The following is a 26,861-nucleotide window of genomic DNA, read 5'->3' as shown; positions in this document are numbered from 1 at the left end:
CACACAGTCGTAAACACAACCATAAGATCTGCACAATATGGAGCATAATTGTGAAGAAGACGTGGTTCTCTGGTGTTTGTTTATGTGGCTCTTGAGAAGAAAAGGAAACTAGAAATAAGTCTTCATGCCCCAGTGGAGAATCCAGGGTTGTTCACACCCAGTGTAATGGATCATGACACAATGAAAGCTGCCACACCTTCAGATTGACTTTTTTAAAACACATGTTGAAACGATGTAAGGCATATTATGATAGATAGATATGTATTTATATGTGCAGCCCGTATTTGCAGACTTGTACCAAACATAATCCAAGTTTGAAATGAACTTAAATATGACGAAATGTTAAAAAGTCAACACCGCCGGCTGCTGCCAGTCTGGATACATAGACGGTGACTGTCTGCTGCGCTGCTTCAGGAGTGACGCAAAACTAGAGAGGACAGTCTGGAGTAGAGATTAAGTGTGATTTTACGTCAACCTATGAAAACAGCCCTGATGTTAATGAATGTTGTATTTAAACAACCGCAGTAAAATTCATTAATCCAGTTTGACGTTCGTGTTTCAGGTTTGTTTTGAACAGCAGGTCATAGCTAAATGTTTGGTAAATGTTTCCGTTGAGACACATTTCTGGTTACATCTACAGGTGAGGAAAATGAAATATTTTCAGAAGAAGAGGGAGAAACCCGATGAAGGCGTTGAGGTAACGTTTTTGCAACGCCGTTCCTTTAAGTGCTGAGGAACATAAAAGTGATGGTGATCTGTACAGTGACAGTATCCCGGTAAAAACCAGACCCTCGGGCGTGCCGTGGTGGCGTAGGGGATAACGCCACCCACATTTGGAGGCCTTCAGTCCTCGACACGGCGGTCGCAGGTTCGATTCCCGGACCTGGCCGACGTTTGCCGCATGTCTTCCCTCCTCTCCTTCCCCCTTTCCTGTCAGCCTACTTTCAAATAAGGGACACTAGAGCCCACAAAAGACCCACTGGCAGGGAAAAAACAAAAACAAAAAAACAAACCAGACCCTCGTCCTACTCTTCACTTCAACCCTCATCTACTGAGAGTCAATTGATTCCTGGAGGCGTGGATTGTGTTCAAGTTTTAAACTGTACCCGACCGCTAACGTTTGTCTGTGATGAATGTAATGTGCCAGTTCGACGCTGTGAAGCTGACCAGAAACTGTAAACAAACTCCACCCCTCATGTTTCACTGGAGCTCCAGACGTCTCCTGCTCTGCTTCTGAACTTTCATTTGCTTTTCCTCAACTTGCTGAACTTTTTTTTTCCTCAACTTTTTTTTATTTTTATGTGTTTTCCAACTGCTGAACTTCCCATTAAACTTAACTTGATATTTGGACAGGCGTCTCACAGCTCACAGGATTTATGTACAATGCCTTGTAAAAAGTATTTCTATCTTTTGAACTTTTGGGGCATTTTGTCCCTTTCAGACCCTAATATGTCAAAGGTTTTTACTTGGAGTTTATGTGACAGTACAAACCGTGGTAGCGCACGACAGTGAAGGGATTACAGTGTATTAAACAATACCGCCAGCTTGATTTGGAGCACATGTGTCAAACTCCAGGCCAAATCCAGCCTTCATGTGGCTCTCTAGACTCTAACGAGCCACATAAATACAACTTGAAGAGAATGGCTGTGTGCTTAAACCTGGAACAAACTTCCAGAAAACTGCAAAACAGCCGAAACACTGAGTTCCTTTAAATCTAGACAAAAAACCCAGCCTGCTTAGAGTTGATCTAGAAACCTAATAAACAAAACAACATTTTTATGAGTAACGACGGCACTTGGCAAAATTTAACGTTTACTAGTTTCCTCAATTGTTGACTGTGTTCTATGACTTTGTACTTTTACGATGTAAAGCACTTTGAACTGCCTTGTTGTTGAAATGCACTACATAAATAAATGTGAGTGATTGATTTAAATATTGCTTTATCAAATTAAATAAAGTTATATTTGCATAGTGCCAAATTACAGATGTTACTTCATGTCAAGAATTAGAGAAAGTTTTAATATTTTATGGGTAGTTTGAAAAATATTCTGCCAGAAGCGACACTTTGAGGACATCCATGGTTCTGATGTGACACGAAATGAAAATGAGTGGTCCAGTCAAAGTTCAGATATAAATCCAGTGGAGACTGTTAACAGATGCTCTCCATCCAAAATAATTAAGTTTGAGCAATTTTGCAAAAGAAGAAAGGGCAAAAAGTCAGCATGTAGAAACGCAAAACTGATGGAGACATCAACATCATTAAATGTTGTTGATCTTTAATTATTATGGAATTACCATTATATTACTTGAAAATGGTCTCAAAACTTCCTTAATCGCAATAATTTCTGGGGCAATTTATCATTCAAGCAAAATCTGTTAATGTGACAGGCCTACATGCAACTTTGTTCAACTTTGTCTTGCTGTGTCACATAACATCCAAATAAAATTTTAATCAGATTTTGATGCGGTCATGAATACTGAAACGTATTTGCCAGGTAGTGATATCACACTTTGTTAGCAGTTTGAAAGAGCAGTTTTATTTTTTTGGGGGGAAAAAAAAGTAGAAACAGTCTACTGCTTCATGATTTGCAGATTCTAAAGCTGAGAGTTTCTTCCATTTTTGATTTAATGCTAAGGCCTTCAAAGGTTGATCTGCATGTGACAATTTGCAGAAATGCTCTGCTGTTTTCAGAAGCTTCAAAAAGCAATTTGTACAATGAAGAGTAACTTACCAGCATCTTCTGCAGCTGCTCCACAGTCTGGTTGGCCACGCTGATGCCATTGATTTCCCTGATCTCATCTCCAACGTGCAACGTTCCTGAGAGGAAACGAGAGCTGAGGAGACGAGACATTGTAGCCACGCTACACTCTTTTAGACTCTGCTGTTTTTTTTCCTATCACCACTACAGCAAAAATAAAAATCCCTGTTTTTATATTATTATAAATGAGATATGTTTAAAGTTCCTTCAGACTAGCCAGCAGCAATTAGCAAACCGCTGGTGGAACTGTGCATCTGCTGAGCTCGTTATAGGAGCCACTTCTGAGTGAAACGCTGGTAAAAATGTTGTTAAAGGGTTAATAGAGGAGCCATGTTGTAATGACGTCTTGTAAGCAGAGTTTCAGAAAGAGCAGGAGCTTCTTAAAGAGACAGAAGACTAATTTCAAGACGCTTCATGACAATGTAAATTTTCTTTTAAGTCATAATTGATAAATACAGCATTTTTATAAGAACTGAAGGTAACCTAATCACTAGATTGTGCTATGAAATGGCACTATGTGCTTGGAAAGTACATCATAATGGCCTTTTAACAAAAAAAAGAAGAAAACAATGCACTTGGGTGTTTATTCTGTGAAAAGCTTCTGAAGAATCTTTGATTAGGCTGCAGGTAGCAGTGAAACCGTACCTTGTCTGTGGATCATTCCTCCATGCATTATCCTGGCCACGATGCAGTGGTTTGAGTCGTTCATCTTCAGCGTGATGCCCTGCATGATTCAACAGACAAACCTACAGTCAGAGGCACTTCTTCCTACCGTCACAGATTTGGTGGGACAGCTGGTGGTGCTTAACAGGGACAACTTGGGATTTTGTTTGCCTTCCAAGTACAGAGTTTCTGAGGACATGTACCATGGGTTCGTCTGTGTTTTTCTGGAACTGGACCAGGCGGACTCTGGTGACGTTCTCCAGGTCCATCTCTCCGTTCGCACTCTCCGGGGACTCTCCGTTCAAGTAGGGCGAGGTGGGTGGAGGGGTGACCCGCAGAGCCTCGTCACTGTAAACCTCGTGGGCGACCACGTCGTGGGCCTGCAGCAGCGCCTGTTGGTCACACAGAGCACAAGAAGAGGCTAATTGGAGACCCGACTGCACACCAAGAAACCTCTGGGCGTCAGTGAAGAGGATTCAGCAGAAACAGAATAACAAAGTTTAAGCTGCATTTTTTTAAAAAATGAATGAACTTCAAAAGTTACACAGTAGTTTGATGTATAAAAAATTAGAACTATGAACCGACCAATTGTGACATTTGGAGATTTTGATCAACAGCTGGAATACATTACCTGTATGCCTGCAGATTAAAGATTCACCTTCCTACAGAGAATCTTGTGATTGTAGCTCTGTATTTATTATTTCATATAAAAAAAAAATCATTGTAGGGTTAAGTATCCAAAAATTTTTACCTAATATTGTCAAGTATTATAAAAATTTTTTATCTTAAGCTAGGCATCTTCAAGAAGACTACTGAACTAGTTAGCTAACGTGTGACGGTGCGGTGGGAGACTGGAGGAGTTAGTAATGGGGTTAGCCACGACGCACTGTTAAAGTTTTCCACACCTCTTCTTTATTGTCACTCATAATCTCTACGTACACGTAGGAGACTAGTTCTTACTCTGTCACTCTTACAACCAAAGAAAAGGGAATAGGCGCCCCCTTGTGGTGATACCTATTCATAACAAGGAACTAAGCAGTATAACTGTTACATATGCCCCCCAGGTAAACAAAGGCTGTCCTCAGCCGCACACGACTATAGACACCAGTACAGAATTTAACAAAGCAACACATAGCCGTAAAACTGCAGTTACACATGGGACAGGTATAAAATCACACCGGTATACATATCCGTGGATAACCATAACACAAAGTCAGCTCAGGTTCCAAAAACCAAACATAAAATCAGTGTGGAATTCTTTTTTTTTTTTTTTTTATGAACATAACCCTTCTAAAGAACAATTAAGGGACAAACAAAATTCTTCCTATGTGACTACGGTTGACAACAAAACCAACATCATCCCAAAGCATCAGAATTTCTCTTCTTATGGTTTGCAGCAAAAATTCCAACATAACACATCTAACCGAAAATCACAGGCATGCATTAACCTGAACAAATATAACCTTACATCCTATCAAGCCTGTCAGTATGGTAGATATTTGTCCATTTATGATCTGACCAACCAGTCGTGATCCTGGGATGACGTCGGGCTCTCAGATTGTAATGTCCATCACATCCTGAAGCTTGGCCAGACTCAGTCTCATCAGCGTGGGTCTCACCGACCCCTTGAGGCTCCTGTGAGTAGCGAATATCATTCGGCACATCACAAAACACATCACCTGGAGGGAGGTCAAGGATGGCGTCAGTCTGAGGGAACCGTCCTCAAGGTCATCGTCCATGTGATCCACCTGTGCAGCTGCACTGGCAGTCTTTTTGCAGCTGGCAGAGTCCCAAGTATGGAAAGGTTGCATGTTCACAACATGGAAAACTCCAGCATCGGCTCCAGTTTCAACATCAATCAGTCTGTAATTCACGTCGCTGAGTTTCTGACTGACACGGAAGGGGCCTTTGAACAGCGGTGCCAGTTTAGCTGTAAAATTAGCCAAAGCATCCGATCTTGGGTGAGACTTCACTCGAACAAGATCACCAATCCCAAAAGCAGAATGGCGACGTCTCAAGTCGTAGTAGTGTTTCTGTCTTTTGTGGCTGAGATCTAGCGCAGCCCTGGCGTGGTGATGAGCATCCCTGAGGGTGGCTCTCAGAGTCTCTGGATATTGCACATCTGGATCATCCAGTCCATCAGCGCTTGGTTGAATGATTAGGTCGAGAGGCGTGTCCAGCTCACGACCATACAACATCATGGATGGGCTAAGACCCGTGCTGTCATGCGGGGCTGTGCGAAGTGCAAAACAGATTTGTGGGAGAAACCTGTCCCAAGCGGTGTGTTTGTCATTCACATAGGCACGGATAGCTGTTTTAAGTGTCCTGTTCACACGCTCTGTTGCATTTGTTTGCGGGTGATAGGCTGTAGTAAGTCTGTGTGTTGAGCCTAGAGCTGACACAGTGTGTTCAAACAGCTCACTAACAAAAGGAGAGCCTCTGTCCGAAATGAGATAGGTGGGGCTACCATGCCTAGCAAATATTTCACTCAAGAACTTGCTAGCTGCAACCCGAGCTGTGGCCTCTCTAACTGCACACACCTCAATCCACTTAGAAAAATAGTCCACAAACACCAGCAAATAAGCATTTCCTGACTGAGTACGGGGCAAGGGACCCACAAAGTCCACTCCTGTGTATTCCCAGGGTTTCTTGGGCACAATAGGGACCATGAGACCAGCTTGCTTTTGTTGACTTGGTTTTGTGAGTTGGCAGACCGAGCAAGAAGTGACATAGCGTTTGACATCACCTGCCATGCCAGGCCAAAAGAACCTGTGTCGTAGTCTCATTAGTGTTTTGGAAACACCGAGATGGCCAGCAGTGGGGTGGTCATGGTAATAGCTCAGCAGGGTGCCACGAAGAGATGTTGGGGCAAAAAGTTTAAGTTCTTTTAATGGATGTAAACTGCATACAGGCTTTCGGTCCCTGTAATACAGCAAACTGTCATAGACAGTATATTGTTCTTGGCATTCACTGTCCATTTGAACCGATGAGTCTGATTCAATGTCTCTGAGGAGTGGACCCGTCACAGGGTCGTCCATTTGCAGCTGCCTCATGTGCGAACGATCCGACAATAACACTGGGGGCAAGGAACGGAGGTCCAAACTGCCTATAACAGCATGTTCTGGCAGGATATCAGTGGGCATGTCACTTTGATTTGGCAGGGGATTCCTGGAAAGAGCATCAGGAACTGCATTGTGTTGTCCTGGCTTGTGGACGATTGAAAAGTCAAAGTCTTGCAGTCTCAAAGACCATCTAGCCAGCCGGCCAGAGGGGTTTGGGCGAGACATAAGCCACCTAAGGCTGTTGTGGTCTGTGAAAACAGTCACGTGAAGGCCCTCAACATATGGCCTGAAGTGTTCCAGAGCCCAAATGACGGCCAAACATTCTTTTTCAGGGGTTGAGTATGGTTTTTCAGCCTTGTGTAGAGAACGACTCGCATACGAGACCACAATATCTCGGCCTTCTTCATCTTTTTGCATCAAAGCAGCGCCCAGTCCTAGATCACAGGCATCAACATGAACATAGAAGGGCCTAGCAAAGTCTGGGAATCTTAACACAGGGGCTGATGTGATTCGGTCTTTCAAAACATTCATGGCTTGCTGACATTTGTCATCCCAGTGAAAAACAGTGTCTTTCTGTGTGAGCTTATGGAGTGGGTCAGCGTGCCGGGCATAATCCTTGACAAAGCGCCGATAATAACCAGTCAGTCCCAGGAACTGTCTGACCTGTTTCACTGTGGATGGTGGCTGGAAATCAATGACAGCTTTGATTTTATCATGGTCAGGTTTTACGCCTGCAGGTGTGATGCGATAACCCAAAAATGTGAACTCACTCAGACAGAACTGACACTTTTTCAGTTTTAAAGTGAGGCCAGCTGCTTCCAGTCTGTTCAGGACCTCCTCCAAATCTTTCAAGTGCTGCTCGAATGAGGGAGATGCCACCACGATGTCATCAAGGTACACCGCACATGTTTTGTAGATCAGGCCTGCTAACACAGAATTCATGAGCCTTTGAAATGTCGCTGGCGCATTGCATAAGCCGAACGGCAACACACGGAACTGGTAGAGGCCACAGTGAGACACAAAAGCCGTTTTTGGTCGGGACTCCTCCGAAACAGCAACTTGCCAATATCCTCGAGCCAAATCCAGGGTTGAAATGTACTTTCCTCTAGCCAGAAAGTCGAGGGATTCGTCAATTCGTGGTAATGGATAAGAGTCCTTTTGTGTGACTTGGTTTAAACCTCTATAGTCCACACAGAATCTTGGATCAGAACCAGGTCTATTCACAATAACCACTGGAGCAGCCCACGGACTGGTAGAGGGTTCGATTATGTTGTCCTCCAGCATTTGTCGCACTTGATCCTCAATCAGCCGCTTTTTGGTTGGAGATGAGCGATAGGGAGGAAGATTTATGGGCTTGTCGGTTCCGGTATTGATCACATGTTCTGCCATTGAAGTGTGTCCAAGGTGTCCATCAAAAGTGGAGCTGTGGCGGGAAAGAAGATCATATAGATCTGACTTTTGCTTTTCCGCTAGGCTCGCCTCAGCCACTTTTGACTCCATGGTGTCTGACAAAATGTTCAGAGACATAACAGTCTGTTCAACAGGAAACAGTTCAAGGTTGTGTTCCTCATTTTCATCCAAGGCAGGACAGGGACTGTCATCAATAAAAACTGTTCTTGTCGGTATGTGCATGGTTATTGAGGCTCTCATCATAAAATCCATCCCTAATATGAAAGGGGAAGACAGGTTATGGATGATGGCAAAGCGTTGATAAAAGCGCTTGTTCATAAAGCCGATACTCAGCCAAGCCACACCCTCTGGAAGGCAAGGAGCGTTGTCCGCTAGGCTCACTGGCGGCCCCTGCCACTGACGTACTTTCTGTGGACAAACCCCATTGACATTAATGAGATCTGCACGGACAGCTGAAAGTGAAGCGCCTGTGTCCAGAGTCGCCTCGGTGCAGGTTCCATTAAAGTTCAGCTTAGTTTTAAATGGAGTGTTCCAGGCAGCATTAGACTCATTGTCCTCCACATGACCAAGGATGTGGAATGTATTTGCAGAAAGGTGAGGCTCAGTTAACGTCTGGAGGGAGGATTGCCTCGACGAAATATCCTCCCCCCCTTGAAGTTTCCCAATGGCCTTTGGGGTGCTGCATCTACAGGTGGGCTGGAGTTTCCATTGTTTGTTTCAGCTCCAGGTGTGTCAAAGGACGTAGTGGGAGTGATCTCATTATGGAACCGAGCCGACATGTGCTGTTGACTATGGTCCTGATTACAGGCAGGACACGTTTTCGATGTATATCCAGGGCTTGAGCACTTATAACAGCGTGGCTCAGCTCTCTGCTGCTTCCAATGTCTTTTTTGAAGATTCTGGTGGCTATCAGGTCCTAGTACAGCATGCAATTCATGAGCCCTGAGCAACAACTCCATCACAGAAGATACAGGCGAGCCATACAAAGCCACCCTGTATTTTTCAAGTGAATGTTTACATATTAATTGAATACGCTCTTTTTCAGGTGGTGGGCTACTTAGCTTATTAAACTCACTCAACATGTGAGCTACAAATGTCGGTAGTGGTTCATCATCTGACTGGACACGGTCAAGTATGCCTCTGAGAATTCTTTCCTGGTTGTCAGTGGGCAGAAAGACTGTTCGGAAAAGTTGGCAGAAGTGCACCCATGAGCTAATGTGTGAACGAAGGGCTTTAAACCACTTACTAGGCTCTTTCGTGAGAAAATGGGGCAACTCATTCAGAATCTGGACATCAGTTAAATTCAGAGTGGACTTGTATGCTGACACAGCCTGTAACCAGTCCTCTGCCTGCACTTCACCATCCCCAGTGAATACTGGTGGTTCCAGCTTGGCGTGATGTAGTGCAGCAGCAATCACTCTTGTGGTGTTGGTTAGCTCAGCTGAATGAGTCTGTAGGAAAGAGCTATGCAGGTCCCTCTGAGTTTCAGGATAAGGGCATGTGTCATTGAAATGCCTCGCACTGATATTCACAGGAGGTACATATGGTGTTGAGGTGGCCACAGGAGCTGCTGGAGACTGTTGTGCAGAAGGTCCACCAGACTCACAGGAATTAACCTTATCCAGATGATTCAGCATTTTCTGTTGCAGGGACAACGTGTTTTGAAGGACATCCCTCAGCTGCTTGACATCATCCTTTAATTCTTGTACCTGCTGACAGAGGTCTGGAGCTCTCTGCTGCGGCGGTATAAATTGAAGAGAGTCAATATCCATGTCAGAGTCAAAAACAGAAAAATCTGGTTCAAATGCCATTTTTGTTTCTTTAACTTTTATGGTAGAGTCCAAAAAATGATGCAATATTCACACCAAAAACACTCGGGACCGTGAACAAAATCGTTTGTGTTCTTTAATGTTTAGTCCGTTTTACTTTTATTTTTATGTCAGCACTGGCAGTAGGGCTCATAGGCCAGAAAATGTCCAAATATAAAATATGATTCTTAAACAGAGAAACAAACGAGCCCACGAGGATGTCTTGCTCCCGCTGCCACTGCTGTGCAGCACTGTCTGTCCGTATCCATCCGCTGGTCAACGAGTCAAAATCCACAAAATAGTCCGTATGACTGAACTCCACTGAACAATAATCCACAAAACTCACCCAGTCCTTAGCAATTGTGAGTTCATTTAGTTAACATGCGTTGGTCATGTCGTTTAAACATAACCTCTTCAGCAGACTAGCAGGCGCAGAGCTCTCAGGAATTAAATCCGACCGGGACAGCTCATCACGACGTCCAGCGATATGCGGGTGTTCTGTCAGATAGGCATACATTGTCAGATCGTCATACGCGTATGACAAACTGATGGCTATATCTGTCAGATCAGCATACGTTTGGATACGTTTCAGCATACGTTGTCAGATAGTCATACGCTTAGCTCAGACATGTATACGTTGTCATTACCATATGATTTTATTTAATCAGCAACATAAAATCATGACGTAGATAAGGATTTTTTTCAAAAGTGAAACACTGGTTTTGCCCCAGTTTCAGTGTGGGTAAAAATTGCGTTTTCATACATGCTATCCAAGTTAGCAGACATGCTATCCAACCCAAAAATATTAAGGAAGTGGGGGACGTGAATTTAAACAGGGCGTGTTTTAGGACGTGTTTTGTAGTTTACTGCAGCTGCAGCAGCATTAAATTTAATTTATTTAGTTACTTTTTATTGTGTCTCTTCTCGCGTATGACAAGCTGACGACTCCTCTCAATATGGCGGACCTCCTGCAGAATGCGCATGCGTGCGCATGCGCTCTTACCATATGTATGCTATTCTGACATGTATGGCTATCTGACAGAACACCGGCAATGAACGCTTCCAGCAAACTTTAACACTGATCACGACGTATTCCGCTCAGAAACTGTATCCACCCCGTGAAACAGACATCCACAAGGAACTCGTTAGCAATCACCTCTAGTCCAAAGCTGAATCGGTATCCAGGAGGGAAAAGGTCCAAAATACGTTCGGGCGCCAATTGTGACGGTGCGGTGGGAGACTGGAGGAGTTAGTAATGGGGTTAGCCACGACGCACTGTTAAAGTTTTCCACACCTCTTCTTTATTGTCACTCATAATCTCTACGTACACGTAGGAGACTAGTTCTTACTCTGTCACTCTTACAACCAAAGAAAAGGGAATAGGCGCCCCCTTGTGGTGATACCTATTCATAACAAGGAACTAAGCAGTATAACTGTTACAAACGTTACATTAGATGTATTAGCTAACTAATGTAACATTAGCTGAAGTTACATGAGTTATATCAACAAACGTAACATGTTAGCTAACATAATATTAGTTATATTAACTAACTAGTGTAACATGTTAGCAAACATGTTAGCTAACATTAACAACTAACATTAATAGCTACATTATAATATGATATTATAACTCATATTAGTTATAATAGCTAACTAATGTAACATGCTAGCTAATGCTACATTACCTAGCTAAAAGATTTCAAGAAATTTTAACTTAATCCGTACGTAAGAAAACTTTAATTTTTGAGTAAACAAACTTTAGCGTGATCATCATTTTAAAAGTTTTCAACAACAACCTGTTGAAGACCTGTTCAACAGGAATAACTGAGAAACAGCACTTGTAAGGGATTTCTATGTTAACTCGCTGCTCCACAGTTTTCCACATGTGGCGCTGGTCTTTAGCCCAACTCTTCTGCGCCGCCTCACACCCACACACAGCTCCATTTCACTCGGCTGACAGACGCACAGGGCCCTTGAGCGGCACTTTAACAAACCAGTCTGAACTTCAGAAGACGGCAATCAAAGATCAGCAATAGGGGGAAACTGTCACTGGCTTCCCTTGGCTGTACACACACACACACACACGCACACACACGCACACACACACACACACACACACACACAGCTGTGGAAGGAGATCACATCAGAGACACTGGCAGCTCTCCAAATCCCATGTCAAAATACATCACACACGCCCTGAGACGCACAGGAGCGCACAAATGTGACTCTGTGTCTGAATGAGAACAGGGTTTGAAGCCTGACTCGGTGCAGGTCAACTGGCTGAGAATTTAAAGAATAATAGAAAAACAGGGAACGTGTTTGAGGAAAACCATCAGCGAAAGGAGAGGAAGGCGACCACAGCCTAAATTAGATCTCGCTCTAACTCTGATTAACAATCTCATAAGTTGAGAGCAGCTCAGAACGTCAGCCTGAGTTCTGCCCTCTGCCAATATTGATTTTGGTCAGTGGAAAACTAAGATGTGAAATTACCCGCATCCTGTTTGCTGCTTGGTTTAAGAAATGAAAACAATGTCGCAAAATGTCACAGTGATGTCACAAAATGTCCAGATGTGTTTTTCCTGGAGAAGCTCCTCAAGACGCAGTAACACCAGAAGATCATCAGCAAACTCAGTTTTCAATGCTTCCATCTAAGCCTGCTGCAATAAATAAATCACAAGATGAATTAAAATGATTTAATTTCCCTTCTGGTTATTCATCGACATCACAATCCATTTCAATTATGGTTTCAGTTGTGTGTGGTTTTTATTCCCGTTTCTCTTCTTGTTTTTGGTGGCCGTGTTTTACTTTGGATTTCTAAATAAACTTCCAGTTATGGATTAAAGTGTTATTTACAAAATTACAAGTTTATTGGTCTTTGAGAAGGCAAGCCTGCATTATTATGCGATTATCAAGATATTACTTGAAAATGGTGTCAAAACAGCAATATTGTCATTTATCGTGATAGTTAGTGAACATTTGTTATTGTCAATCTGTCCAGAGTCTGAACTCTGGCTTTACTTCAAATCAAATGTCTTTATATAGAACATTTACTATTAAAATAACATTTAATAATGCAAACTAAACGCTATCACACCTGGAAAAACTATGTCTGTATTTTATTACATAAATAATATTTGTTGATATCTCCCTGCTTTTGGGGAAATATATCAAACTTGTTGACTGTAAATTTAGTTTTTTATCAACTGTTGTTACTTTCAAATAATTTGAAATAACAGCACACTTAAATACTAAAATATCCAAATCATTAATTTTTTTAGTTGTTACTCCTGTAAGGCTAACATGAATAGCCATGATACCACTGTTAAGTAAGCTAGCTACAACTGATGCTAATGATAGCAGCTGTGTTACATAGATAGAGTACATTAGGAATGATGAAGGATCTGGTGTTGACATGTTGGTGTGTGAGCCCAAGTGAAAATCTGCTTAGGGCCCCAAAAACTCTAGGGTCGGCCCTGGTGAGGGGTAAGGTAGAAGAAGGTTGAAGGAAAGCTGCATTAATACAAACGTTTTAGCAACAACTTTCTTGATAAATGAGGACTGAGAAAAACATTTTACATCAGAGACTTGCAAGCTAATCGGGATAAGCGTGTCTTTGACAATTTTTTGTTTGATAAGGCAGAACAAAACCGAGCCTGTATTTTTAGCAGGCATTAATGTCACAGCAACAGCACACCCAATCAGATGGACACACTCATACTGAGTCATCTGCTCCCCAGGACAGTCTGTTCCTCCCTAAGTGGACCGGCGCACTAACAGGAGTCCTGCTGTGGTTCCTCCCAGCTCGCCTCTTGTTGGAACGGGGAACATGACGGGTCACTGCGTCCAGAGCGCCACAAAGGAGAGACGGGGAGGGGGTGGCGGTACTCTGACCCGACACATCGCATCAGACTCTCTCCGCCGGCGCCCGTCCTCCCCCCTCCGTCCTCTCTAATTACCATAATCTCACCCTCAACCCTCACTTGGTTTTGATACATTTCTCTCCTCTGTTTGCTTCCCAGCACACCCCAGTGACTTTCCGTCCATCTGATACCGAGCAGCTCATTGATCAGTGAGGAAACCATTGGCACTAACGCGATAAGGAGGCAGCCGACAGTAACGGCCCACTGGAGTGGCTTAATGGTAACCCCACCAGATTTGTTGTGTTTTCTTTTTAATCCTATGTGTATCATTTTTTTTCTACAAATCAACGTGTAAAAGTAAAGTTTTGATTTGTATTCCCCCCTTTTTACTCAAATGAAAGACCCAGTTACCTTCAGAGAACAACTGTCCATGATGTAGTCAACAGACCTGATGGAACGTACAGATGCACCGATCCGGTATTAATATCAGTATCGGTCCTGATGTTGAAAACAATTCTAGATCGGATATCGGTGACAATGTGCCCGATCTACTCAGTGTAATTCTATGCTTTGTTATTTATTTTACATCATATTTAGAATTCCTAATTGCAAACAACCATTTGAAAGAAGGTTTGTTACAGTTTAATTTTTACACCTTGACCAAATTAGTCAATCTATGGTTTTGATCAGTTTCAGTTTCTATATTGTTTACTTTAAATTTGCTATTCCACTCCTTTTTGCACCGACTGAACAAATTAAAGTTGTGCTGTTTTTACATGTTTGACCAAGACTGTGAATCTATTGATGCATTTTAGTGTGCTGTAGAGGATCAGAGTTATCAAATACATTTGTTATTCAGAACATTAATGTCTGAGTTAAGAAACAAAGAAGAAACAATTTAAGTCAATCCAGTTATTTTTCTGCATTGGATCGCTACATTTTGTCATATTATTGTGATAACAATAAAAATGACAATAAAAATCGATTATTTCTTTATTAGGTAACTGAATGGCGCCACAAACACAAATGCTGCTATTGAAAGACATTCCCATCTGATGAAACTGACCAAGGAAATGTGATTTAAACTGCCCTTACAGAGGAAGCAGTAAAAATAACATTGACAACAATAAATCAAAATTCAAGAATTTAATTTAAAAAAAAAAAATTAAAGGATTTTTTAAGATAAAAGGAGGTTCTCCTTCCACCTGAACAAACAGCCACACTTTTCAGATTTTTATCAGTAAGAGATTTTGAAGACCCTGGCACTCTTGTGTCACGTAAAGAGTCGTTTCTGGTCGCAGTGACGTAAAGGGAAACCAATAATGTGACGTGATGTTTATCAGGCTCGTTTTTCACTCACCATGAAGTGCGGCTGCGTCAGTATCCGTCTGAGCTCTTTAGCTTCGTACTTCTCCGGGTAGCAGGCGATCTCTTCCAGGACCTGAGGATGCAGAGAAAGGACAGTCTGCTTTAAGCAGGTCTCTCTGCTCGGGTCACTTCCACACCGACGTACCTGCTGGACCTCAAACTATGCGGAGAGACCGACCCAGCGGCCCTGCAGCCCCTCCCCTCTTAAGGTTCCTCTGACCTCATGATAGTGCTTAGTGTTGTGTCAGCTTCGGTTATCCTGCCTGACTGGTGAATGTGGCATTGTAGAGGTGAGAGGCCTCTCAGAGGGTGTTTGCTCTGAAACCTGCGTTATTGGAAAAGCTGAAGGGTGGGCGGAGCCTCTTACATCCAGGTGCCTCATTTACCCATTAGATTCCAGAGAAAACTCTTCCTACCACGGAAATGTTCGCTTTTCTTATCATTTAACGCTTATAAACATAAAATATAATCTGCGTAACTTGATATTACTAAGATAAACTAAAGCTTGTTGTTTGGTTTTGAATATTCCTGTTACTTTCTGATAAAGCAACACATGCAGAACGTGTCCGTTTTAAGCTAAACTAGTCTCACTCATCGAGTGTTTGCTGCATCTTTGACTTTATGTTGAGATAAAAATCTCAATATTACACGTTTAAGTAAAAGTTGAGGTCATGTCCCAACGGGCAATTAATTTTGCAAGAAAGCCACAATAATAACAACAACACACCAACAATTAGTGTTTAGCTAGAGGGTTACACACCAAAATTCCCCCCGCTTTGTCACATGGGGACAAAACACAAAACTTGTTGATCAAAAACAAAATATCAAATAGGTGGTGGTATGACTAACAATGTCAGCAATAAACAAACTAATAAAAATGTAGCACCGTGCCCCAGATTGTTTCCTTTTGAACAAATTCCCCTACGATGTTTTTGTGAGATTTTAGCTGGGACCAGATGTTTTCTGTACCAGTTGTATTGCAGTTTGGATCATGTACATGTTATATGTGGATGGCACCCCTCCTTCTTTTTGAGGTCATGTGATTTTATGTTTAGTTACGGTAAGGAAAGCTTGTCATAAAAAGCAAAAAATGGAGACGGCAGGAAAGGGCTGCCATATGTAGCACACAACTAAACATTGTAATTTATGTTTGACACTTACGCAAAAAGGAAAAGAAAAGTATTTTAGTTTCAGTAAGAAATTAGCGGCCCTGTTAATTTTTACAGCAGGAGTAATCAACTCTAAGAGTATCTTTGTTTCCAGTGGGTAATAAAACACTTTGAGTTTCTCTCTGATGCATTTAAGTGCAGCATGTTTTTGCTTCAAGCATCAGCTAGATAGAGAACAGCAAAAACACACACATCAGAGGTAAAATCTGCTCTTTCTCTTTAATCATCAGCATCTGTTGAAGTTCTGCACACCACTTTAAATCCATCACAGCTGATTTAAGTAGGAAAATGTGACCCGGACTCTGTGAGCTGACTTGAAAGTCTCGTATAAACGTTCGGTGTTAATTAGCCCAGACTCTGTCCTCCCTCCCATTAAACGGCCTCCCCAGTCTGAACAGCTCTGGGATTTACATCTCTGGGCCTCACCCACTCATCTCACTGTTCTGACTCGTTGATAACTCCCCCAGTTTGCACATTTAGTGTTTAGCTACAAATGAATTCCAACAACATTACCCATTTTTTTTTAATGTGTCTTACAAAAAGAGTTTGACATGCTATTAGCTGACAATCTAGAAGAGTCATTTGTTTTCATTTGTTCTGATTGATAGAATGGAGTTAGCCTTTTTCAAAGTGTGATTGTAGTACGGGTCAATCAGCTGCTTCCTGAGCGTAGGCTAAAGAGAGACTGTAGATGTTAGCTTTTGTAGCTAACATCTACAGGAAGACTAGATGTTAGCTATCTGTAGCTAATATCAACAGGAAGACTGTAGATGTTAGCTTTCTGTAGCTAATATTTAAAGGCAGACTGTATGCTAGCTTGTGTAGCACTGCCAAGATAGTTTCCACTGTGGGTATTGATGAAGTTTAAGGTATATTTGGTGTTTGAACAATTAAACTAGGGAGTTATATGCATTTTCAGAGAGGGTCTCAAGTATTTGTGGATTTTAGCCGTTTGCTGGTAGCTGTGGTCCCTAACCACCGTAAATGTCAGGGTCCAGTTTATATTCATATGAAATTAATTATGAATGAATACATGAGCTGAGAAAAAGTTATTATAAGACTTGTAGTTGTAGAGGTTTCTATGTAGGAGCAGGAATTCAAGTTTGTACCCAGGTTTAGCTGATTTAGCACCAGCGCTAATGCTAAAGTCAGACTTACTAGCAGGCTTGGCTTCTTAAAGGGTCAGTATTTTGCAAAATTAACTTTTTTGAGCCTTACATGATGTTATAATACTATTCCCTTATCAAAACCACATTTGGGGTGTTGCTTCGATTCTTCCAAGCATGTTTAAGAAATCCTTTAATCTCCCATGGCAACCAGGCTGTGTGGTGTAACAGAGCGCTGCCTTTTTGAAGAAGCTCCTCCCTGGAGCTGCAGTCACTGGCCGAGCTTCCACATTACCGAGCACCCCTACCCCGTAATACCTTCACTAGGCTCCACCAGGCTAGTGGCAGCAGCAATTAGCAAAGACTTGGTAGAGCTGAACATCTACTGAACGTTGTAATCCTGAAGACAGAGTTCCAGAAAGAGCAGGAGCTTCTTAAGGAGACACAGGTCCAATTTCAAGGTGTTAAATTTTGAAGTCATATGTCTTTTAAGTCATGTTTGATAAAAATGAAGGTAACACAGTTACTGGATTGTGCACTACGTGCCTGGAATATCCATAGTACCCCCCCCCATCATAAGGCAGTAAATCAACAACGCATCTTAGCTGTGGTTATCAGGCTTGATAAATTTACTACAGTAATGTTTATGTCTTATCACAAACCAGAAGAGTTTATGAAAGCAGCAGTGAAAGTGCTCATTAGACACCATTCTGTTGCGTTAAAGGGCTTTCTCTGAATCCATTAAACGTGTTAGCATGCGCTGATGACTGAGGCTGTGAAACAGTATCCTCACTAATGTGGTGCATTTGGTATTGACTCATCGTAAGTAAATGTACACTAAATTGTAAAAAGCATTTACAAATGATGACAGTGACAGCCTGAAGTAAAGTCAAAAACTTTACTCCACTCTTGGTGGACTTGGGGCAAATGTAACATTACTATAGTAACTTGAATGTTGTTCCGGTGAGCAAAGAAATTCAATAGTCTCCTGTGCATTTAAAACTCAAATCTCATGATATTGTCATGAGATTTGAACATTTACAGTTTGAGTTTTAAATTGTTAGCATCGGTTAAAACAGGGGTCAATGTGACCTGCTGTTATCCTTCCATCAGTTTGAGCATTTCTTACACTTTTCTACAAATTGTCTCGTTGGCATCTTTCTGCTGCTGTTTCTGATACAGTCACAGAACAACATTCAAAAACCCAAAGTTATCAGTCAGAGGAAAGTCAGAAGTGTGTGTGTTCAGTCACCTCTTTGGCTCTTTGCACTGCATCACTGGGGGGGTTTTGGATCTGTGGCGTCGACTTGGTGTTGATCTTATCGTAGAGCTGAAAGGAAAGCAGGAAGCCAGTGAGCGAATCAGTGGAAAGTGAGGCTCCATCCATTACACCACTCATTCTTTGTGTGTCAAATGAAACCAAGTGACCTTTTATTGCCCCTCAGATTTTATGTACTTTTCCACAAAGATTCCTTCTGTGTCGAACTGTGTCAGGCTGGGGTAAGTTACTTTTGCTGAGACGTCACTATCTCACTTCATACTTAACTTGTCAGTCTGGGATTGTTCATTGCAAACCCCAAGTTGTCCAATAGTTACTGTTTTATTTAGAAAATAAGGCAAGGTCCCCTGCTATGTTGCCACCCCAACAAGCAAACAAGCTGAGCTGAGTACATTTTCATCAGCGTAGACAAAGTGCCTGCATAACTTAGGATGAAATCGGTTTAGCAAGACTAAGAACCCTAACAATCTAGTCCAGAAAATACAAAACAACCTGGCTTAGCTGGTGATAAAATATTCTATATTTGAGTATTTGATGAGTAAAAAGTTTCTCAAAATGTCTTTTCCTCATTATAGTTAGTTGTTGACAACAAGCACTGATTGTAGAAAACGATTATAAAACCAACAAGTGCAGCTGTCAAAGAAAACAAGGCAAAGTCTTCTGCTGCGTTTCCATTCTAAGCGTTCAGCATGCTGAGGTGAGCATATTTTCATCAGCGCAGACAATGTGCCTGCCTATGTTAGTGTGAGATTAGTTAGTGATAGCAACTCTGGTCCAGAAAATACAAAACAACCAGCTCCGCTGGTGATCAACTCTCCTGCGTTTGAGGATGAAATGATTAGAAAGACTCGAGTCTGACAGAGGCATTGTTTGTCCAGATGTTTCTGCAAAGGTATCAAAGACCAAATGTGTACATAGGCTATTGCAAGAAAAAGAAAGGGTGAAAAAGTCTTTAGAAAAGCTAGTTGTTAATTCATCATTTTGTCATTAGACCTATCTGTTGACAATAAGCCCTTCTCACCTCTCTGCTTGTAGGACATGAGTCATTATAAATGGTTTAAAACAATATACTGGTGCAGATGTCATAAAGGGACAGACCAGCCCTCAAAAGCAGTCGAGACAAAGCCAGCAGCTGTGGCTCAAATTAAAACCGAGCGGCCTTCGGGACCTTGGACGCAGATGACCACAGCCGAGTGACACAGCCATTATCACATGAAAAAGGAACGAGTGTGTGATGTTTGCCGAGCAGCATGTAATTTTCATTTGACCTGCAGCACAGAATATTGGCAGACAGTGTGCCGCTATAAGTGCACTCAGTCGTAGACACACACACACACCCACACTCAAAGATAAACAGAGGTTTGTACCAGGCAGTGCAATGATACCCAACACGCCTCTGTTTTCTCTCTAACAGCAGCAGCACCATCACATTTAGATGTGGACAACTTAATGCCTACAGCAAATAACTTTTGACAGTTTTCTAGAAAGGATTTGCAACAGATCACACATCAACGTCAGGACTTGTCATAATGAAAGGGTAGACTTGTCAGGACTGTTGCAGGATTACAAAGGCAAAACCGTCTGAAAGAAAATCTTGGTAGCCTTATAAAACCTTAACACCTGTAACCACTCCGAGACAAATTAGTAACATCTAGCTGTCAGTCTTACTTTAGTAGTAGTTCAAATGAGTGTTGATGAATGTGGCTGCATTTAAACATCATACTGATATCAATGGCTGTATTTATCTATGCTAATAGCCGCAATTCCATTAAAAAAACGTGCCCAAAACTTTGTCGACAATCTGCTGAAAACCACAATTTGGCAATTGTGGTGTTTCCATTAAATAAATGCAATAAAAGTCAAACATGAATACGTTTGTTCATGTGGTAAGTCTATCAAAAACATCCCATGTCATCATCCTCCTACCACTTCCTCTCTTTGAGCCAGTGCCAACATCCACTTGTTGATCATGTGACTCGTGGGACGTAATTAATGTGTTTCCATTACAGTTTTGCAAAAATAAACCAATTTTCTCACAACCAAAATAACCACCTCATCCTAGCACCAAATCTTTTCAAGAAAGCTTTCTCCTTTCAAATTGGTGTGCGTTTCCGTTAAGGTAATTTGTTTTCAAAATGTCAAACTGTGCACGCTCTTGACCAAACCAAAAACTCAAACACATCTACATTTTTCCTTTGATCCATTTAAAACAGGGGTCTCAAACTCCAGTCCTCGAGGGCCACAGTCCTGCAACTTTTAGATGTGCCTCTGCTGCACCACCTGAATAGAATAATTAAGGCTCTGGAGAACTGATCTACACAAGGTGGAGATAATTAAGCCATTTCATTCCAGTGTTTTGTACCTGTGGCACATCTAAAAACTGCAGGACTGCGGCCCTCGAGGCCTGGAGTTTGAGACCCCTGATTTAAAAGCACAAGTCCCCCATTTCTTCCAATAATTAAATGGTCATTCTCTAACATAGATCTAAAACGTTAGCAAAGCTAGAAAATATTCTGCTAACACAGTAATAGTAATGCTACATGATGTGCTGAATCTGAGCAGATGTGTGGTAAAGCTGCTCCCGCCGGAGGAACATTTACAAACATGCACAGAAGATGTGTTTTTGGCTTATTCTGAAAAGGTCTGAAAATATCTGGAGAGGATTCACACAGCTCTCTCTTGGCCCCACCAACATGTTTGTCACCATTTCTCTGATCGACCCGGGAAACATAGCAAGGAATTCTGGATAGATGTTGGGAATATTTATGGCTCCAGTTACAGAGTGTCATCTTCTCAGAATTGACAGCTTTCTTGTGAAAACAGAAGAACAAAGTTCAAGAGGCGTTTGTCTTTGGCTTCAAAACTAAAACATCTAGTTTGACGTTTCTTTCTGTTGCTGAGAGCATTCCTAAACATGGATTACACAGCACAGACAGCAAGCTACTATTTTTAGGATGTCACAGTATGATGAATCACTTGTGCTTGTCAAAGGAGAAAGAGATAAATATGCTAGAAAGGAGTTTAAAAAAAATACCAAAACCAATCAATGGAATGCGGTGTCCATTTCTAACGCAGTCGTGTGAGCACCAGTTCAGATAAAAGTCTGAACTGTTACATCAATTATCACTGAAATGAGATCAGTGGTTTCTGATCAAGAGACATCGTGAGAGGTTTCAACGCAGATCAGACTGTGATGGTTTGACGGTTCAACTCAGATATAGTATCAAGAAAATTACCCAAAGTGAACGTTTGGTTTTAAAGCTATATCAAGCAATAAATGCTGCTACACCAGGAAAACGGTTCAAGAACAGTGTGAGGTGCTGACTTTGTCTCCATACTTTCCAGGAAAACAAGTTCTTTTAGATATTGTCGATTTCCAAGATTTGGAACGTACCAAGTGAATGGTTGTGCCGACCAGTGACTTTATTTTAATGCTTGATTCAGACAATCAAGGAGTGAAAGAAGGTGACCTGGTCACTGTCACTGACCAGTCACTAGTCACTGTTTTCTGTACTAGGATGTGGCACCAGAAGATATATTAGGAAAAGACAACAGTGGCAAAGTAATCTTTAATAATTCAGGTCAAAGTGGACAGAACTTTGACACATTTGACAAAGTGAAACATTCTTTGACAAAACGTCCTTAAATAAAATGAAAGAATGGTTTCATAAACACAACCAAGAGTTTCTGATATTGATTTGGCTTATCCTGAAGGATGAGGTCCTCCATGTTTCCGATTTTAACACTTGAATCAGACTAATGATCCATGACAGGCGAACGGTCTTCAAGAACGTCTGCTTGGCTTCAATCAATGCATACAGAACAGGAATGTCCTCCTAACACATTGGTTTAGGTTTAGATCAGTTCATTACTCAGCTTTAAATCCATAACTGTGTGGTCAGACAGACTATTTTAATAGACTTGAAAAACCGGATAAATGGTAGTTTCCAAGTCTGACTCAGTCGTCTAGTCAAGACAAATCAGCATCTGAAGTCGCCGCTCCCTGCAACTTTCTTCAAATTAAACAGGACGGTTTAATTTCAAATGTTTTTTGTTTGTGCCTCTATCATTTTAAAGAGTTCACAAAATGTTTCCAGAGGTCATCAAAGGTCAACCAGACACAGCACATAAAAAAATAAGCAAATTTGGTGTCAATGATAAATAAACTATGCAATAAATATTTTAGCTTCAGTTTATCTCTGCTGACCTCAAAATTATAACGCCACAAAATCATTTTTCGCTCCATAAACAAACTCAAATGTAGCCCAGCTGATTGATGCTAAATTTCATTGGACTTTGTAAATGTGGACTGGCTGGTTGACCTTTGGGAACATTTATTAATGCTAGCAGCACAAATGAAAATTTTTGCTGCACAAATGTGTGATTTCGTTTAATTTAACCTGACTTCACTCAGGTTAGAAAAGCCCTCGTCAAACTCACTCAGATCCTCAAGCTTCCCCATTTTCCCTGCTTCTAAAACATCAACACTGGGAAGAAAATGTCCACTAGCAGGGACCATGATATACCGTCTTATTATCACCACCTGATCAATGTGAGTCACGTTGCACCAAAATAAACTAAAGTGTAAAAATAATCAGCAGATTACAACTTTGGAAACCTGGCATTTGCAGAAAGGAGCTCATCTGTTTTTCACCCAAGCAGAATGACTTGTTTACTGACACAAACTGCAAAAACCTGGCACTCCTATGAATCAATCTATGCGCCTACAGCCAAAACGGCACCATATATTCTGAGATGAAAACAACATATCTTCATTACTGAACACTGACAGGCGTAAACAGAGATTCACTCGCGGGTAAATCGTGTCTCTGCCTCAATCGGCCCACAGGAGCCTCAGGAGCTGCAGCGGGAGGAGAGAAACATATAAATGTGCTCGACTAAAGCTCCTCATTATACACGTCCCACACCAAAAACACACACACACGGAATGCGTCGAGCGCTTCAAATTTACCTCCAGGCATCGCCTAGCGAAAACGCCGATCCTGCGCACACGTCAGGAAAGAGAGCAACGGGACGTAAACACGCACAAGGCTCCCGAAAGCAGCGAGCGTTTGTCAGGCAAACACCAGTGGAGCGCGAACGGCGGCGGCTGCAGGATGTGTGAGCGCGGCGGCGGCTGCCTGCGGGTGGCACCGAGGCCCGACAACAGCCGTCATTGTTCCCACCAAAGCTCCGCTCTTCTCCTCCGTCCCATCCTGCTCTGATCCCCCTCTCTTAAAACTGGGGGGCCGAGGGGGGTAAAGTAGAGCTAAAAGGAGACATCTGCAGCTCCCACCAACACTGATACACACACACAAAAACACACACACACTCTGACCTATTCAGCCTGTAAGAAAGCACACACGTCTCTGTTCAACGCTCTCTGTGTGCCACTGGATTCCTTATTTATCAGGCTAGCAGGATAAATCTGCATGTGAGGAAAGTTACATTAGTCAAACTTGTGATTTTAGGCCCAGGTTTTCAGTTTTTGCTTTCAGTCATCAGGCTTCAAACATCTGAGAGGAGGACGTTGAGCTTTACTCACTTATTCCAGATATTCTGCTCAGAACAGTGAGAACATGGTGAAGAGGAACCCGGTTGATCAGAATTACTATTGGAAAGTTACACTTTGTTACACTCTGTTGCATTTACAGAAACCAGAGGTTTATATTCGTGTATCAGAAAATCACAGTGAATGTAAAGTTGTTTAGTTGAATGGAGAACTAAACTGTATGGGAAGGAAGTGACAGTTTTGCTGCAGGAGGGACTGGTGCACTTCACAAAATAGATGACAGCATGAGGAACTGAACGCATCAGCAGCTTGAGCCCAATTAGCTACAAAGTGGTCTATTAGATAATGAGCTAATTATATTTTGGAAATATTAAAATCAAAGCCCTCAAAAGCAAATGAAAAAACTATTTTTACAGTCTTATTCTGTGTAAAATATACTGTAATCTCTTCAAGGAGAAAAACATTTAGCCTTTTCCCCAAGGAAAACTTTCTTCCAGAAAGGTTTTCCATCATGTCTTTTTGACTATCCAAACATCCTTATCTCATTTCTTAGCGAAGCGTTTTAGTTTTTTTTTTTTTTTCCTGCACAGAAAAAAAACAAAACAACCCATATCTGAGTGGCTCATTTCGCCACGAGAGGGACTGGAGTAAAACCGCAGCAACTCTAAAAGCCCTGCTGCAGTGGATGGACAAAGGGTGGGTTTCCTAGAACTAATGTTCCACACACTTGATTTTTGTTTTGTGGTTGATTTTATAAAAATAAAAAACAACAAACAAACAAACAAACAAACAAAAAAAAAAAGATGAACATAGAAGAAGCCATGAGTTGCAGATATATATTAACTTCTCAATGTGGGAATTTTCACAATTATTCTAAGAGCTCATTTGGTGTGGTTAACCTTTTCTCCTCTGCTGGACGCTCTGCTCTGACCGACTGCGGTTGTAATGCTGGTCAGACTGAGGCCAGCGGCAGGAAACACACATGCTAACAAGATTGCTAACAAGATTGCTTTTTAGTGGTTTGTATAATAAAAGGATTGAAAATAGATGATGAACATTACCCATTTTAATACAGCACTGGCTAGGCCTCATTAGCTGGATTCAAGAACAAATCATATCAGTAATATTCTAATAAAAAAAATTGTCCAATAAAAACCCGGTAAAGAAACGTAAATACTGAATTGACTCAATGCAAGTGCTGTAGAAATGTATTTCCTAAAAGAATTGAAGCTGTGCAATTAAAGTGTTTGAACCCAGTTATTTTACAAACAAACTGCAGGCAGGTCGACTGGCCTCAGTCTCGTTTTCAGTGTCAACTCCCAAACCCTGCTGCTGGACACTCAGGCCGGAAAAAATGCTGAGCAAAGAAAACGTTGGACGGAAAACAGGGTCAGCCGGAAAGGAAGATGAAGACATGTTTATGTAAGGTCTGCTCTACTCCTGAAGTACGGTCTGTGAGGCGGTGATGCATCGGTGGGTCAGCAGTCAGCAGCTGCCTCTGTCCACGTCTGAGTCACGGAGAGCAGCAGAGAGCAGCTAGCTCACTGTTCATTGCCTGTTCAAAGGCCTGTGAGGGAATTAAAGGGGCAGGATTGTATATTTTCCAAGCATATAGTGCTATCTTACAGCACAATCAACCCATCTTAACGTCAGATGTTGCAAAAATGATGCATGTGTCAAATATGACTTAAAATTTGGCTTTGTGATTTAATGCCTTGAAATTGGGTCTCTGTCTCTTTAAAAACTGCTGCTCTTTCTGAAACTCCACCTTCAGGAAGTCATCACAACATGGCTCCTCTATTAAACCTTTAGCAACCAGCGTTGCATTGAGAAGCAGCTCCTACAATGAGCTCAGCAGATGCTCAGTTCCACCAGGTGTTTGCTAATTGCTGCTGGCTAGTCTGAAGGAGCTGAGTGGGGGAGTCATAGAGGTCACAAGCTTGGAACCCTGGAAACATAGCTCAGAGGAGAATCTGCATCTTGAAGGCGGGGCTAGGTCCACCCGGTGTTTTTCACAGCTGAATGGTTGCCATGGGAGATTAAAGGATTTCTCAAACATGCCTTCATTCGTGAAAGAAACAAGGCAACACTCTAAGTATGTTTTTGATGAGGGAGTAACATTATAACATGAAGTAAAGCTATATAAAAAAGCACATTTTAGATAATACTTCCCCTTTAAAGAGATGCCAGATCCTCTCTGACAGCCCCACCCAGACCGCCAGGAACCCAGAGAAAATAACAAGAGGATTTTATTGCTACATTTGTTTTTATGACTATAAGGCTGAAGCACAGCAAACACAGACTTGTGTCTGCATTATGTGATTATTTAGCAGACGTAGCACATTAATAGGAAGACTAACAAAGTCTTCACAGGCTGCACAGTGGCGCAGTTGGTAGAGCTGTTGCCTTGCAGCAAGAAGGTCCCGGGCCGGGAATCGAACCCATGCATGGAGTTTGCATGTTCTCCCTGTGCATGGTGGGTTCTCTCCGGGTTCTCCGGCTTCCTCCCACAGTCCAAAAACATGACTGTCAGGTTAATTGGGCTCTCTAAATTCTCCCTAGGTGTGAGTTGTTTGTCCTCCCTGTCTCTGTGTTGCCCTGCGACAGACTGACCTGTCCAGGGTGACCCCGCCTCTCGCCCTGAACGTCAGCTGGGGATTGACACCAGCGACCCTCCCGACCCCATTAGGGACAAAGGGTGAACAGAAAATGCATGGATGGACTAACAAAGTGTAAATTCAGTAGAAATGCAGTCGTCTTGTTAAAACAGCTTCATAAAATCCCGGCGAAGGGACAAAGTTGTGGAGAAGTTAAGCAGAGTCAACTTAAAACAGAGTTAAATTATTCAAAACTACAAACATCTAA

At 42.0% G+C, this 26,861-nt stretch overlaps 1 protein-coding gene across 11 annotated transcripts in view; it reads right to left on the bottom strand.

The window, feature by feature from the left end:
- Window positions 1-26,861, bottom strand: part of caska (calcium/calmodulin-dependent serine protein kinase a) — a 141,183-nt gene that overhangs the window by 14,034 nt on the left and 100,288 nt on the right. For all 11 annotated transcript variants that reach the window (XM_044132282.1, XM_044132283.1, XM_044132285.1 and 8 more), the window contains 5 exons: window positions 18,458-18,535; window positions 14,923-15,003; window positions 3,626-3,814; window positions 3,405-3,483; window positions 2,733-2,818 (listed from right to left, as the gene is read on the bottom strand). In XM_044132282.1, the coding sequence (XP_043988217.1) occupies window positions 2,733-2,818; window positions 3,405-3,483; window positions 3,626-3,814; window positions 14,923-15,003; window positions 18,458-18,535 (513 nt within the window). The remainder of the gene's footprint in view (window positions 1-2,732; window positions 2,819-3,404; window positions 3,484-3,625; window positions 3,815-14,922; window positions 15,004-18,457; window positions 18,536-26,861) is intronic.

This window comes from Gambusia affinis, linkage group LG11 (assembly GCF_019740435.1).
Source record: "Gambusia affinis linkage group LG11, SWU_Gaff_1.0, whole genome shotgun sequence".
Taxonomy (NCBI): Eukaryota; Metazoa; Chordata; class Actinopteri; order Cyprinodontiformes; family Poeciliidae; genus Gambusia; species Gambusia affinis.
The sequence above is the reverse complement of the archived record's forward strand: the minus strand, read 5'-3'. Positions and strand labels throughout refer to the sequence as shown.